This window comes from Electrophorus electricus, chromosome 5 (genome assembly GCF_013358815.1).
Source record: "Electrophorus electricus isolate fEleEle1 chromosome 5, fEleEle1.pri, whole genome shotgun sequence".
NCBI lineage: Eukaryota > Metazoa > Chordata > Actinopteri > Gymnotiformes > Gymnotidae > Electrophorus > Electrophorus electricus.
The window spans coordinates 14,514,176-14,531,321 of record NC_049539.1 but is presented as its reverse complement, the minus strand read 5'-3'; the positions used below and the strand labels follow the sequence as shown (position 1 = coordinate 14,531,321).

The following is a 17,146-nucleotide window of genomic DNA, read 5'->3' as shown; positions in this document are numbered from 1 at the left end:
ATTCCTTAATAGCACACCAGAGGGCAAGCACACTACGCTTACTCAAAATAAGAGATGGAAACGATTTTCACCTTATTTACCATATTAAATCACGTGCAACATATGCTATGTAGCTTTTTGATAAACGTCTTTTAAACTACTTTGAACTGCCGTAAACGTTAACTTGCCTCCTCGCGAATCACTACTACAGCCTTTGTCTCGTCTCTGTAAACTAAAAAGTTTAAATTGACCAACGATTCACTTAAACCATTTATTTAGTATATTTTCTAAGTAATTTATGTACATTATGTACAAATATGTGATATATGATTTATTTTAAGACAAAACGTATTTACACAAAGCTATAATCAATTAGCACAATACGCGACACTTGAATCAGTAAATTATGGCATATGGGATTTCCATTGATTTTCAAAGATTCGCAAATGTTTCTACTTTAACACAGAACATCCTACTGCATATTAGGGAAACATGGGAATTTTTAATATATTTTAATGATGGGTACAATCACAGAGTGAAATGTTGGAGTAATAAGAGCTGCAGGTCTCACTGTAATCGTATCTCACCGGTGTATCATTAGGAGACCTTAAGGTTATGAACATGAAGCACTTCGTCGTAGCAGTTTCCAAAACGTTTGCATTGTTGTGGGGATCATTGTTGACACCGATGCGCCTGCGGATCCTAAACCGTTCACGAGCCAAAAGGGCTTCTATGTAGATTTTTACACATTTTTCTCTTTGTTGAAATTCTATCTACCCTCAGGGGCTTTCTGTAGTTGTTGCAAAGTCAGCACCAAGTGCATGGTCTTCTCGCAGTGAATTCAGGGATTAGTCCATAATCACCTTAAGAACTGCATGCCGGTTTAAAACCACACATCAAAGACTTCAGCTTCACTAACACTGAATAACATTTCGAGGTAAGAAACCCTAAATCAACCCATAAACCTTTCTTTCAGACAAGCCCACGGCGCTGCTTTTACTTCGCCGAAGGACTGCTAGTCCGTCGTAAGGTGATGCATCAAGCGATCGGCTTAACGTGCCCAGCTCGCGACTGACAGGAACTACGCCGTTCTCGAGCTGCCAGAGGGAGTGTGCTGTTCGCACGAGCTCGTTCAATTTGCGCTGCAATCAGGCGATAAGGTTTGACAGGCGAACAGAAGGAGTAAGATATGGAGCGGTAGAGACACTGACTTCAGAGAAAACCGCTTACGGGAGCGGATGGACGCAGTACTGGTCCACTAGCAGGTATTTTGGCTACATTCAGTATTCATTTTTTGACCGATATTGCAGGTTTAGGTTTATCGGCTATAAGGAGTTCTCAGAACGAGAGAGTGGTCATTGTGCAATAGGCTGAGTTCACTTGTGTTTTGAGGAAACGGGTCATTGTAACGCAGGACGTGTCCTGTCTGCCTTTTACGCCCTCGTAATACCAGCTGGCATTTTATAAAACGATACAATTTACGGCTTTTATAGCTTCCGGCTTGCATATGAAACGTCCATAAGGAAAGCGACCATAAGGAACGACATTGGACATAGGCTTCCTCTATTAGCTCGCATTTATTGAAAGGAAACATTATTTTCAAGTGGGGTGTGACCTAGTACCAGCTTCTGCCTGCGAGCTCCATGCAGACTCATGCATAAATATTTTCAGACAGCCGTAAACATATCTGCATAAATAGCCTAAGAGGTATTTAGAGATTGACCATTAATCCAGCAGTTTAGAAAGTGTGCTCTCTTCAGTGAAGTTAACAAAGGTATCTATAGAAAATGTTTCATAGTCGCAGTATATAGCAGTATATAGATACGAATCGTTGGGTTATCTATTGTTAATATTGTTGTTAATATAAATACATTATCAGAACCATCAGAGCAAACAATGTGTGAAGAAACTCATTTTGTTTTGTAAAAGTTTTTTTTTTTCTTCCAATCACTAAATAGTGAGGCCTCTCTGTCCCCTTGTCTTCCTGAAAAAGATCTATATCAGCACGGTAATCAAAATACCAGAGGGAGAGGAAAGAAAAGGAGTGTTCAGAATTCAAATTTGAAGTCACTGCTTGCCATGGGGAAATGTAAATTGTGTAAACAAATGAGCAGCCAGGGCCAATGACCACATCATGGCATAGTGCACCACAGCTTGCCTTTTCAGCCCTGTCTTTGCTTTCTTAACTAGCGTGTTCGTTTTCCTTTCCATAGCTAGTAGTACCATGCTCCCCCGAAGTATGCGGACAGCTGGGGTCGATCTGCCAGGGGTAGGGTCGAAAAAAGATGTGCCTCTCATCAGCTACCGGCCTTTACAGACAGAGATGGATAGTCGTTCTGACCAATCGAGGACAGAGTCGGACACCGGAGAACACGCCTCCTCACAGGTGATATCATTGGTGATATTAGATACTTTATTGGGGGTGGGGGTTGCGGCATTTTTTTTGGTTAGGGTTTCGTCAGATAGTCAGAGTGGTGCAATTACAGTTTACCGCCAATACAAGACGGGGGGGGGCACTGTTAGTTCCACTTTTTTCACGTCACCTTTTAGCTATAAGGTAGTAAACAAATTTCTTGAACAAACTGGAATATTGCTTGATCAATAGTTACCACTTACACATTGATCCTAGTGTATAAGGATAGTTTATATATAAATTAAGAAACAAAATCCATGTAATCTTTGTAGGTAATCAGCTTCTGTAGCTGGTTCTTGTCAAAAAAGCCCCAGAAATCATCTGTTTTGGAATGAAAGGGAAGTCAGAACTACAGTAACCTCATATGTTTTACACAATGACTGTACATGTTGCTTGAATTTTGCTTCTAAGTCTTAAGAAACTTAAGAGGAAGTTTATTTATTTATTTATTTTAGGTTGTAGCTTAGTGCACATGGATGTGTCATCTGACTTATTTTTAATGTTAATCTTCCCTTCTCACTAACAATGAGGCATGTCTCAACTTTTAACCCTCCTGCTGTGTACCAAGACTTTTTGCATCAGTTACACCTTTACGTAGGCTGTTTTTATTGCCGTTAGGCTTAATGAAGGATATAAAGGGCATTTCTCAGATTACCAGCTTTGAATGCAGAGTGTGAGGTTCCTTTAATTGCTCTGTAAACCATCTTGGGTGCTGAATCTACTGCTGTATTAATGCTGTGTACCCTTAGCAGCTTTAACACTGTGATTCTGTAGCCTAAAAAAAGAAGTCGCACTAACTCAAGAACATAGATTACTGTGGACTTTTCCCCCTCTGTTCCTGTCACATGATCCAGGCATCTTGTGGGCCTTGGGTAAATAATGTAGTGTGGTCCAGGGTAGAAGACAGTAGCTCTTTTGTACAGAGGGTGCTCAGATGACATGGTCAGGGCCATAGAACATTCAACAGGGTGCAGCTGGATGCACCCCCCCCCCCCCAAGTCATTAATAAAAAGGGCAGGCTGAATATATAGCTGAACATCTATCTTTGAGTCACCTCTGTGCATGTGTGTGTGTGTGTGTGTGTGTGTGTGTGTGTGTGTGTGTGTGTGTGTGTGTGTGCGGAGTGCTGTGCTGTATAGCTGTTTAGGTCAAATTAAGCTCTGCTGACCCAGTTTAGCTGTGGGGTTCTCAGCCTGTTTTTGGGTTGTGGGTCACCATTTGTGTCTGTGCCTCTGCTAAATTAAGATGATGTCAGTGCAAAGTCTCTTACAGTATTACTGTATAGATGTTGATCACTATTCCAGTCATGGTAGTCAGACATAGTCCCGTGTGACTCCTCTGCTTCTGCATCAGGACCACACTCCCCTATTGCGGGAGTCAGGAGGGTACCGAGGAACACGGGGGGATTGTATGCACAGGCTGGGGAAGTGCGTCTTCTCCCCTTCTTCCCCTTCTTCTTCCCCTTCCCAGGCATCCTTCAGTTGGTGTGACGCTTCGAGGCAAACAGGATGTGGGGAAGGGGCACGATCAAACAGACGTTTATTCCACACATAAACGATACATATAACACAGCACACACGCTATGTACACCCTAAACACCAACAAACCTACTACAACACAGGAGATATATATACACTCAAGACGATTACACATAATACAGAAGAGGTGGATGACACGAGAGAGCGTGGCAACATGGACGAACACACACACACACCAAGACGTTTGAGGAGGGGGCGGGGCCATAACGTGACACAGACAAATATGTAACAGAGAGAAGTGCCCGGTAACATCACTAATGAACATGATCACACAGAGAGGATAAGATAATCCTGGATCAACACTTTTATTCTGAGTCATTTATTGAATCTGGGATGTGAGCTGGGGGTGAGGGTGGGGGTGGATTCAGTGTGAGAAGATTGAAGAGCAGCCTGAACAGACAGGAAGGAAGAGGAAGAGGAGGTTTTAAGGAGGGAATAAGAGCAGAAACATGGGGGCTGTAAATAACCCCCTGTAATGTATTTATGATCAGAGTGCAGCCGTAAAGATAAGCCCTTCAGAAGAATGAAGTTACTGTACACTTAGTTACAGTTAATAGTTGTGCTGCGGATTCACAGCGGAAAAGTGTTACGTCTAATATAAAAAACTAGGGACAGAAACTCGGTTATTATGTTGAGAAATGCATTTAAGGTTCAAGACCTTTATCCTGTTGTTTTTGCCCCAAGGTTGCGGTTAATTCGGGAGGGTAAGGGAAAAGAGAGCGAGAGAGTGAGTGAGAGAGAGAGAGTATAGAGGGAAAATAGGCACTATGACACAACAGTATGTCCTGTTTCCTGTGTTTGTCCACACTTATTATGTACTTCCTGTAGCCAGAGAAAGGAGATGGAAACAGAGAGACAAGGTTGTTTTGACTTTGGACTTTGGAAACAACACTGTTTGAAAAGCAAAATGTGTTGAAGAATTCTCATTAGATTCTTTAAAAAAAAGGCATCACACTAACAGACTGCACAAAGTTAACAATAAAACAGTAGATACAGATATACATCCACAACTAGGATCCCACCTGAGCCTCAGTGTGATCTCTGGGGCTTGTCTCATTTCTACCAAGGGGAATATCTTTAGATATGCTAGTATGCAGTTTTTCAATCTTCAACCAATGTGTGCACTTACACAGCAAAATTCTCACTGTTGATTTAACACATATAGGGTTTCTTTATTTCCAGTTGGACCTAAATGAACACTATAGTTTCTTAACTGTGGATTTTATTTAAACCATGGGGATTTTGCTGTGTAATGTAAATCCAATGAAACAATTTGATATCTAAAAGATCAGACAGGGTGATTTGGTTGAATTTCTTCTGAGAGTTTTTGTTAAAAGTGCTGCTGCAAACAAATCCTGCTTTGCTCCTATTCTTGATTTGTTATAACTGTTCACATGAATGTGAAAATCCTTATAAATGCATTATTGGAGGAACATACTGGGGAAAAGTTAATGATTATTATTAACAAATTAAAGACACAACAAACAGCAGACCACCGTTGGCTGGGTTAACAGTCCTCTCCCTGCTGTGTCAATATGTTCTGTTTAACTAGTCTGTTTCATATAAAAACAAATTGCCACAGCTTAGATGTGCTTATAATCATCATTTATGAGCAGCTATTAACCTGAAACATACAAATGTACATTGGGTGCTTATATTTCTCCAGACATTAGGGAATTCTGTTTGTAAAACAATAGTCTCAATAGCTTCCCTTGTGTCCTTTGCACTACGGTCAAACAGGTTTGTCAACTTTGGTGGAGAGAGAAAAGGGGTGAGAGTATGACCAGGTATGAGACACAGAATGAAGGAGAGAGAAAGAAAGAGAGCAATGGCTGCAGGGACCATTTGTGCAATCCAGCATGTGCATGAGTGAGTTACGGGTGTGACCATGTGACGTGTTCTGTAGGAGTTGTCTTAGTGACAAGCTCAGGTGTGTTTGTAGCGCCATGCCACAGAGTGCATGTGAGAAAAGGACAAAGAGACCACTCAAGCAGACAGCGGTTTGAGAACAAATGAAATAGACAAAGAGATCTTATTGATCTCATGTAGACGTGTGAAGGAGGCAGCGATCGCTCGTGGGGCTGTGTGCGTTTCCAGGAAGTTGGCAGGCTTTTTCCAGTCTGGGCTTGTCGAGTAAGTTAGCGTTCCCATTTTTGATTACCTAGTTATTGGAAGTGCACCTTTGTTAAACTTCACTGTAAACATGAAAAGCAGACACAAGGCTTTTGGATTAATGGGTTTTGTCTATATGTGATAGTTTGAACAGGCACCATTATGCTTGTTGCTCAAACAGAGTTTGGGGTAATACATTTTTGTAGTGGTTGGGTTAAGAGTTCCTTTTTTGTGGGCCACTATAGATTGTTTCTGATTAAAGTAGTATAAATCTAAGTGTACTTTGGACATGAATTGGACCTGAACTGACATGATGACATCACCTGCTTATGTTTTTATTAAAAAAACACCATCATGTATTAGTAAGTAATTTAGAATTTTCAATGTTGCATGTCTGTTGCATGTCTGATGCATCGGGAATTGTGATTTGTTTGTGTATGGCCATGAGATCATGCTTTCTGTCTCATGAATACTTCATGATGGAAAATCATTGCCAGTGCCCAGAGCAATGCGAAAGAGGCATCAAATAATACATGACTGTGTTGCTGTAGATCTGCAGGTCTCCGGACGTTCTGTCCTTGTGATAATGGCATTGTTGGGACAGAGCCTTAATTTATGTGGATCTCAGCCTGCATATAAGGCAAGATTCTCCAAGCAGTCCATTCATGTTTGACAGTGTGGAAATATGATGGATTGCCAGAGTGTGCTCTGAGGGCCTTCATGTCAAATACTATACACTATGCACTTTTATGGCCTTGCCTCAGTGTGAATACAACAATTGTTTCAGTGAAAATGGTCTTTTGTCACAGTTTGCCTGTAAGTTTGTCACGGCTGTGGTATACTCTGGGTTTTTACTTGCTGCGCATGAGTTATAGGGTGATTTAAGGTCAGGGATTAAGGGGCCAGCCATTCCCAGCTTTGACATGGAAAAAGCATTTTCAAATGCCTATGCCAACAGATAAGTTTCTCCCATCAGTGGTCTTTTAAGTGCAGACACTTCCGGTGGTTTCGCACAGCATCTGCAAACGGGACGTTTTGGATCAGTGCAAAGGTCAGTGCTGCCCTGAACACTGTGCCCTCAACACAGTGTTCAGTGCTGTCTTCTGTATGATTCACAGGTTGAGGCTTCCCCAATGAAGACCACTTGGTACTGTCCACTCAACCTAGTGAGCGTCCCTTCCCCTACTCAGAAGAATCGTTTGTACAGATCAAAATTCACGGCCATCTAAACACTGTTATTATCGCTGTTGCTGTTTTTCATTTTTGTTATTGTCTTGCCCTGTTTCAGTCCACTGTGTCTGAGAAGGAGGAGGATGGCATCATTTACACAGTGACAGACAAACCCCAGCATGGAGGCCCCAGTCTTCAGGTAAGCCCCTCCGTACACTGCATGCTACTGACAGATCTACCTCCACACCAGTGCTGCTTCAATCACCCGACACCAGTCCAAACATAACAACTCACTATCCTCACCCACCATGACTGCTGCTACTTAGACTGCTCCACTACCAGCTCACCAAAGCTACTGTCTACTGCAGTAACACTGGTGACTTCATGCAGGTGCAGCTAATGATCTTCCCCCCATAGAAGACTCATGTTCATCATCTTCTTCCTTCTCTCTCCCCTAGTCTTCAGGCCACCGCACCCAGTGTGTGAAGGCCGGCACGGAAGAGAAGCTGGTTCTTCACCTCATCCACTCCTCCTCTATGGACGACTCCTCCTTCATCTCCATCTTCCTCTCCACTTATCGCTCCTTCACCTCCACGCAGAGGGTGCTGGACATCCTAACAGACAGGTAGAACCTGCGAGTCTAAGGGACAGGGCGAATGTGTTCCCGGCTGTACTCGCCGGTAAGATTTATGCTTAGAAACACTATTGAAAGAGCTGCATGACAAAGTAATAACTGTGTAGGTTTTGTATTTTTTGTATGTTGCCAACTCCAAGCAAGTCACCTCCAACAAGTTTCATACGTTTTTCCTACCTTGCCTTGCCATTTTGAAATTGAAACAGCTTTTCATTTTTCACATTGTAGCATGATGCAAAGTGGACTGCATGCTATGCAGTAGGTTAAAAGGTAAAGATGGCAGTGGTGCTTCATTGTGCCAGTCCTGCAGAAAAGCTTCACATGAAGTTGGCAAAATCTTTGATGAGATGTATCAGCATTTATAGTAACTGCTTCATACACTTTCAGACACTTGCATTTCCTCACATAAAAAGGCAATGCACGTTTCATACGCAGTGGTAATTCGACGTGCTTTACATAATCAACAAGAGAGCACAGATCTTAAAATAATACATTTAAGTAGGCATAAACATAAGAAAATATTTAAAATAAATGAAATAGACATATGTAAAAGAAAAGAATAAAAAATACAGCTTAATGCAAATGTACAAATTTAGTTAAAGGCCCAAGAGAACAGAAATGCTTTTATTCTGTATTGAAAAATAGGGAGGTTTCAACATATAAGGTTTCTGTCTTTACTCAGGCTGGGAAATCCACCAGGGGAGAGCAACAGTCCAACTCGTCAGGCTTTCAACAAGTAAGCACATCTGCTTAAATAATCAAACTGCAATAGCAATATTACAAATGATCACATGATTCTTGTGCTGGAGCAGACCTAAAAGTCTTTAAGTCTGCTAATTGGTATACCTGCCCTTACATCCTGAAGCTTATAAACAAGTGTTCCTTGACACCAACCACTGACTACCCCAAACAATACAGTTGGACTGCAGTCCTACAAAAACTCACCTCAACTAATAAATATGAACCAAGCCTTTAATTAAATGAATCAGTACTGCTTTTTGCAGGAAACTGCCTAGAATGTGTAGCTTGGTGGTCTGGAGTCTGAGAAACCAAAATTTAAATTGTTAGACTCCTCTTCCTCAAAAACAATGGAAATGGAAATCATAGCACATTTTCCTTCCTTTGTGCGACATATTTCTAACTGAACAGGATATTGTGGTGGGACTGAAGTTTATGCATTGTGATTTGATTGGATTATGAAAACAGAACATTATTTTATTGGTTAATTTTAGCTTTTCCAGCCTTTCTTTTGTAGCAAGAAATCAGAAGACATTCTAAGTGAGCAAGTCAATGCATTTTGATTCAGGATTAAGGATAATATATTATGTCTTTGAAATGATGATACTGGTGAGTCATACATGACCAAAAAAACACAGGCAAAAACTAACAAGGCAAAAAAGGTTAACATTTAACACGAAATGGGTGTGTGTGTGCAAATTGGTGTGCATGTGTAAAGTTGTGGCTTGTGTGACACTGAGGTTGGCCCTGTCTATGTGTCATGTCAAGGGCTGTGTGCACCATCTTCAGCACGTGGCTGAGCGAGTACCCAGAAGACTTCCTGTCACTGGGGGAGCCGACACGCCTTTTGCGTCTGACCCCTCTGCTGCCGGCTGAAGAGCCCGGGGCCGACGTCAGGGGCAGGCTGCTCAAGATCGCAGAGGAGCTGAGCGAGAGGTCCCTAATCGCAGATCACCTTCCAGGTTAGGCCACAAACCCAGAACAGGATCTTCATTCAAGTGCTTTCAGGCTTACAGGGCCAGATGTTTTGTGGAAACGCAGAATTTCTAAAAATGTTCTCTCAAAATTCTTCGAATTAGCTCAGCAGAGCAAAAATAATTTGAGATCTACTTCAAAGCATTCAATATTAGGTCACTTAAAATGAGATCATTTGAGGGCACGTTACACTGCATAGTGCTGTTTTCTTATTTTAATTTTAGGATAAAATTTTCTGACAATTGTTTGAATTCAGTATATGTGTCGTGCAGATTCTTCAAACACTTCGCCCCAGACCTCTCCTCCTGAACCTTCAAAGTTTGATGCCACCAGCATCCTGGGATTCCCATCTAGTGTGATAGCCGAGCAGCTGACCAAGATCGAGACTGTGAGGCTGCCCCCCACACTAGGATCTGATGTTATCGCTCTTTGCATATTTATCATATTCATCAGCTTTTCTTGTCCTTTAGGAGCTGTTTCTCAGGCTGGTTCCCTACCACTGCCTGGGTTCGCTCTGGTCCCAGCGCGATAAGAAGGGAAAAGAAGGTCAGTGCTGGTCGGTGCGAGCGACGGTGCGGCAGTTCAACCGCCTGGCCAATGCCGTCACAGCCTCCTGTCTGTGGCAGACGGACCTGAAGACCCAGCAGAGGTCACGCCTTCTGGAGAAATGGATCAGCGTAGCTGAGGTCCGAATATGCTGAGTCCTGCGGATCTTCAAGGGTCACAGTGCAATGCCAGAACTTGTTATGCGACACCCCAAACATCTCTAATCATCTGGCTTTATTTTTCTGGTGCCTCCTGGACAGGCATGTCGAGCCAGGAAGAACTTCTCATCCCTGTATTCCGTCGTGTCAGCCCTGCAGAGTAACCCCATCCACAGATTGAGGAAGACCTGGCAAGAGACAGACAGGTCTGTGCCTGATCTCCACAATGGTGCCGGATCACACAGTAGAAAGCACATGTAGCCAAGGAATGTGAAGAAGCTAAATTATATTAAAACTATGTGGAGAGGGAAAAGAAATGCTGAAAACTGCACATAGTTGTCTCCGTCATAATACTGCTGTTTCTTTATCTGTTTTTTAGGATCTTTAAAATTAATTTTAATGTGGAATAGCATTAATAAGTCATAGCATGAAAGTCTATGTATGTCTCCTGATTGTGTACAGGTTTCGTGTCTGTTGGGTGTGGTGTCTTGGTTCGGTGTAGGGTTAAGCAGACAGCTGACTGAAAGGTCACGCTATGTGTTAATGTGTTCTGATAGGGAGGCGGTGAAACGCTATGAGGAGCTGGCTTACATCTTCTCCGAGAAAGACAACTACTCCCAGAGTCGCGAGCTGCTGAAAGAAGTGAGTCGTGACCGAACACAAAGACTCTTATTCAGATGCCAGGCTGCTCTTCCCAGTCAGCTGAAGATCACATATACGCCTCCACAGAGCTGGCGAATGCAGGGCTGGCCAAAGTGCGGTCTGCTCTTACTGAGCGGGGGCTGTCACAGGCCATCTTCGTGCTTAACGGCCGACGGCGACAGTGACAGAGAGCGCGGTGAACTGGTAATGAGGGACAGTAAGGCTAGGAAATATGATGACACATAGAAAAAGCTATTTAATGCCAGTCATGCAAGATCATGTAGGCAGATGTGTTTCGTTAGTCTGAGCTGTCAGCAAGTTTAAAAGGTGTTAGTAGGTATTAGTTTAGAGCATTTGTCTCTCCCTGTTAAAGACAGTTTTGAGTGTGAGGTAGCTTTTTGGTGACTTTAGAAATTGATCTAGTTATTTTTGCATTCAGTTAAATATGTATTTATTTACTACATGTATTGATTTACTACACTGATACAGCAATGGTGTTATTGGCCTTGTGAGGAAATAGGAACTCTAATTCCAATGAGCCCTCAATCCACACACAATAACTGGATTGTTTCTAGGTTCAAGGCAGCTACCCCTAAAGGGTCATTACACTAAGATTATATTTCATTACAATAATTCAGAATTCTTCCCATATTTTAATTGTTCATTTTGCACTATACATCCTTTATAGCAATAAATATTTACAAGTTTTTAGTTAACAGCACTTTTTTAAAAATACTGATCACATGTGGCCTGCTAGTCCATGATAATAGTTTAATAATAGTCTTCTACAGGAGGGAACTTCCAAATCATCTAACACAGATCATAAAGTCAACAACAGAAGACACACGGTGAGTATTCCCAGTACGTATGTTAAGTCGCAAACGATTCACCCAGAACTGAGATAATAGCAGGGTGAAGAGTAATGCTCTCTCCCACTATGCAGTCCAGTGCACAGGGCACTGTACCATACCTGGGCATCTTCCTGACTGACCTCACAATGCTGGACGCCGCCGTAAAAGACAGATTGGAGGTGAGACGGACCACCCTCCGTGCACCTGCTTGTTTGTACACTTTCAAAAACATAGCTGGAAAGCAACAAGCCTCAGCAGCGTGCTGCGGGAATACCGGCATATCCAGCTGTGAATAAACATTTGTTTTTCTCCCCTCAGAATGGCTACATCAACTTTGACAAAAGGCGACGGGTACATATTAATCGTTCATTCGTCATTCGTCACTGGAATCGTTTGCGAGACCCATGAGTTATGGGGAAGTTGATTTTGCTTTTTTCGCCTCAAAGGAGTTTGAGGTCCTTGCCAAAATCCGACTGCTCCAGTCATCCTGCAGAAACAGCACTTTCCGAACAGACGAGTCATTTTTGCACTGGTACCACAGTGTGCCTACACTAACTGAAGAGGAAAGGTGAGTGCAAATTTGTGTTGTCATCGGTTTCATTTGAATAACGTGCAATTGTATAATGAAGATTTAAATAGTGAATGTTTGATGCAGCTACAGACTGTCCAATCAAATTGAGCCCCACGGTGAGCCAAGTCCTGGACGTGTACCACACCCGATGGTGGTCATCACGGAATGTGCTGAGTAAACTTCACCGCACACTCACATGCTCACTTTATCATCCGTCATGCCCCCACTCACCATTAATGGAATCCTCCAAATGCACTCAACACTTGTTTCATAAAAATCATAATGTATCTCAGAGGTCAGTTCCTACAAACAGCCTTTTAAAGTTACCTGTCACACTTTTGACACTTTTACATTATTTCAATACTTTTTAGAACAATATAAACAACATAAACTTCAAGTGCTTAAAATTCGAGGCAGTGATATTAGATACAATGGCACAATTTCTCCCTAGGATATAATTTTCAAGGTTTCAACTTACATTCATTCAGTTTCTATGACTGAATGGTAGTGTGGAGCAAAGTTTCCCAATTTTTGTAGTGGGACAAAGGAACTCCATATACAGGCACTGTATAAAGTATCTGCAGTGTATGCAAAAATCGACATGTTTGTGTGTGTGCTGTCTTCCAAGTCTTCCCGCTATTAGTGTTCTTTGTTTGGAAACTCCATGGTTTTCTGTCTGTTCAGGATAAATCCTGTAAACAGCACACCTTGCTGAGTGCAGTTTGTGACAAATTGGATTGTTCTGTTCTCCATTTTCTTTCTGGCTCTCTCTTTCTCTAAGTGCTCTCTCCGCTGTGACAAGCTCTGTTGTTGATGCTGATGGAATATTTGATTTCCCCTCGCCTGTCAATCACTTGCTCTCCAGGCTTGCCAAGGTAATGACCAGAAAGTGTGCTGCAATTGGATTACATTGCTCTTCTGGTTTATTTAAGATGTAATCTCTATTTCCACAATCAGCACTTTTTTGGAGTTATGCTGTTAGTTTTTTTAATTGTTATTGTTATTTATTTATTTTATTTTTTTTGATGGGGAAACCATTGAAGGTCTTTGTTCTGATCCAGTTCATCATTCATCCTGGAATTTTACATGGTTGTTAAAAATATACAGAAGAGCAATTTTTTTTTTTAACTTTGCTCTTCTGTGTCTTTTTATCTCTTTTTGCCTCCATGGACCACCTTAAATTCTTGTTTATGATGTCAGTAAGTATCTTTACCATTATCCCTCTATTACCACAACCTGTTATTTCAGCATATGAAATCCCCCTCCGTTTCCTGTCTGGATGTTGATTCGTCCCCACCGCCCAATGATCCCACCCCCTCTGCACTGACCACACCCACTAATGTCGTCAAATCACATCGTCGCTCTGTCTCCTGTGGAAACACTCCCTCCAATAACACTCCAGGGGCAGGGCCAGATATGAGAATCCTCAAGATACGGATGGATTTACAAGATGGAAATTTATATCGAAGCATTCTGGTACTGTCACACAGCATTTGCATGCATCTACATGAATTATATAGTGTTAGTAGTAAGACACATAAAAAAAGCACCCTTGAGTTTGAGAAAGATGCTATATAAATGCAACTAATAATAATAATAATAATAATAATAATAATAATAATACAGTTAATGGACACATAATGTCCACTAGCAAAACAAATCTGTACTTCACTGCTTCATCCTAGTGAGGAATTCTGAAAGATTTTGATGTTTTGATTGTGATGGGGGTTTATCTTGTGACACATTTCTCTACCTGCTCCATTGTCCCAGGTCACCAGTAATGACAAAACTCCCACTGTAATCAGCACTGCATTAGAAAAGCATAACCAAGAACCCTGCCAGGCCTCCAAATATGAACTCATCCAACTGCTTCCTGAAGGAAAAGGTACACTCACACCTTTTCCTTTTCCTTTACATCCTTTCCTTTATTAAAAAAAAAAAACCTGACAATTTAGCAAAAAAAAAAAAAATGCTACCATGACAAACATGTTTTCATGTTCTGGTATCTTCAGTCCTGTCACTAATATCTTTGTTAAGTAATGTAAAGGAAAAAATGCTTTTTATCTGAAACTTATGGGGATTGTCTCCATAACTGCATTTCTTGTGTTTTTTCCCCCAATGGACAGAATTGACGATACCTGCAACTGGAAATGTCTTCTATGCTATGAGCTCAGCTAGCATGGACTTCCTCTTGAGAAGACAAGGGGGCAACACACCAATTGGCTCGCCATTACTACACAACGAGACCAGCGCAACGTTTCCTCGCATCAAGGCTAAGGGGCGGAGACTGGTTCGAACACTCTTTTAACATCCGAACAATATTTGTGCTAGTTAAAGTCAAACACATATAAATATTAAAGTGGCAGTACCTATCCTGAAGCCCTATGGTATGGAAACAGTATATAACGACCAGCTAACAAATACATCCAGCTAAAACGTTGCACTTTTTCTTGCATTTCACAGGTTCAACTTTTTCAAGTAAGACACTTTTGAGAATAGTGACATTTTACCGATGTCATAGCTCATTCAGGGCACCTTTCTACCTCTACAGTAGTGAAAACATTAGCTTCAGCTAATCCATCAAAAGACCACAGATTACAAACATGAATGAAACCACAACAGAACAATAATGTATGGGCACTTAAGGGTACGTACCATGCAGGTTAAAACATGCCTTACAGTGAACTGTTAATAATAGGATACTGTTTACCACACTGCACCCACACAACAACTTCCTTTAAGGTGCTCTATAAAAAAAAGACACAAAAACACTGCCGATCTTGTACTTTCTCATCAAATATGCAAACATACACTTTGAATGATACAACTGTGATTGTGGCTATGTCAGATGTCTATTACTCAAAAACAAATGAATATGGAATAATCCGCCATTACTGTCCAACGTTACTTCACTTATTATGGTTTCATATGCACAGTCATTAAGATCACTTACTTAAAGTAAATAAAGTGGGTGTTAGGCTGCTCAGCTATTAAAACAGCCTGACACTGCCAGGACACTCACTGAGAAATGCAACACTAAGTCATTCCCTTTGCATTATTAAACTAGATCTCATCACACTGTTGGCTCTGCTGTAGTATGTATACAGTAATTGGGTATGTAGCTTTGAAACAAGCTCACTCTTCAGCTCCTATGAAGCCTGTGCTGCTACCAGTATCTCATGATGCTCTTGAAGTCTCTTAAGTTCTGAAGCACTTGAGGTATTAGTGCAGGTCAGAGGAGCTGTTTCCATTCTGTGTGAATGTTTGTGGTGAAGTGCCTTACTATTGGCTGCTCTTGCTTCTTTGCAAATATAACAACCCTGTCGTGCTGCTCAGGATAAGCTGTTGTTCAGTTCTGTATAGTCAAAAGCTGGATTCTGACACATTTATGCATTATATGCCACCTATTCTTGTATGCAATAAATTTTCATTTTGATACATACTGGCTTCAGAATTTCATCATAGAATGAATGTTCTAAATGTATCAGAACGTTCATCATCCATTTTATTTTACCGAATACTGCTAATGTATTCCACATGAAATCACAGCTGCCATTAAATTTAATTTTTACCATATAAATTGTTTATGGCCTAGAACAGTTTACAATATGTACTGCAGTCCATAGATAATCGAGAAAGTGACGGTGTTTGTTGTTTTGCTTTTGTACAGTAAGCACATTAGATCTTTGTTTTGGGAGCTGGACCTTCTGTCTTCACAAGAAATGCACGTTCAGGTCAACTGATTGCCTTGGCCAGTCAAGAACATTCCGCCCTGAAAAACTTCCAACATTGCTTCAGCACTTTGTCTTTGCTCTTTGTCTTGCTGCTTCATGCAGAGCCAGAATTAATCTGTCTGCTGCCATCACACCATCACTAACACTAGTGCAGTCTTCTGCTGTTACTAAGCTTAGCAGTGCATTTTAACAGTATACCACTCTCATTACCAGCCACACGATGGTCTGTTCTGTGCATATTTTTGGTCTATGGTCCTTGTGTTGAGAGGCAACAGGAGGAGAGTGCCACATCTGGAGCCAGTGCTAAACCTTCTTTTGACTGATTGTTGTCATTTTAAATGGGAGAACTATACGTAAAAAGAAATATAGTAGCCACACTGTTCAGCTTGGGAACATGTACCTTTAGATTAAAGCTGACAGTCAGCACTTTAATGTCACAGTAGTTGTTTTAGACAAGGTGCTCAAGTATAGGGCCAAGACAATGAAAGATATAATTCTCTAATTACTTAATGGATTTCAGTATACATGAATATACATTTAGAAAAATACTGTTTGAAACATTTATTGTTTTAAAGGGGGGAGGGTGCATTTAATGCTTGTGTGAGAAGGTTTAGTTTTCAATATTGACAACAAACAAACAAAAAATTTGTTTAATTATTAAAGTGTGCAGCAATATGTAATATGTAGTGACCGATTCCTAAGGTTTAAGAGCTGTAATTCTTTCAAAAATTTGTTTGTACACCAGTCGGAACACCACCGATAGTTGTCTGCATCAGGTTTCACAAAGTGTCCTAGATCTTTCTATGATCTCTATTCACCCGACATTCATTTATTTTAAAAAGTGTGTCTTTGTACACGCAGAACAACAAATCCCAGAAAAGCATCTGATATGATTGCCAAATCAAAACTAAATATGCCTTTTTAAATAGTTCTGATTACGTCCCATACCAAAAGCTCAAATATTAACCAAAAGCTATACTTATAAAGAATACAAATGGTATGGTTTCAAAAAGACCTCAAAATCAAAGTTTCAAAAGTGCATTAACTGCAGTTCAAGCCCTTACAGATGATCACTTGCCACCTCC

The 17,146-nt window shown here is 41.1% G+C and overlaps 1 protein-coding gene across 2 annotated transcripts; it reads left to right on the top strand.

Annotated features, from left to right (window-relative positions):
- The first annotated feature begins 1,019 nt into the window (after positions 1-1,019).
- On the top strand, positions 1,020-15,769 carry rgl2 (ral guanine nucleotide dissociation stimulator-like 2). Of its 2 annotated transcripts, XM_027001125.2 has the most exons (20): positions 1,024-1,244; positions 2,193-2,365; positions 7,161-7,208; positions 7,331-7,411; positions 7,671-7,837; positions 8,529-8,582; positions 9,353-9,546; positions 9,832-9,947; positions 10,030-10,245; positions 10,366-10,469; positions 10,821-10,905; positions 11,697-11,753; positions 11,849-11,935; positions 12,075-12,107; positions 12,203-12,324; positions 12,412-12,501; positions 13,109-13,202; positions 13,576-13,803; positions 14,098-14,212; positions 14,454-15,769. In XM_027001125.2, the coding sequence occupies exons 2-20, from the start codon at positions 2,204-2,206 to the stop codon at positions 14,633-14,635; spliced, it is 2,235 nt and encodes a 744-aa protein (XP_026856926.2). In that variant the 5' UTR covers positions 1,024-1,244; positions 2,193-2,203; the 3' UTR covers positions 14,636-15,769. The 2 variants fall into 2 exon arrangements, with proteins under 2 accessions (XP_035381978.1, XP_026856926.2); XM_035526085.1 differs by lacking the exons at positions 14,098-14,212; positions 14,454-15,769 and having other exon boundaries at positions 1,020-1,244; positions 13,528-13,605.
- Positions 15,770-17,146: the final 1,377 nt, after the last annotated feature.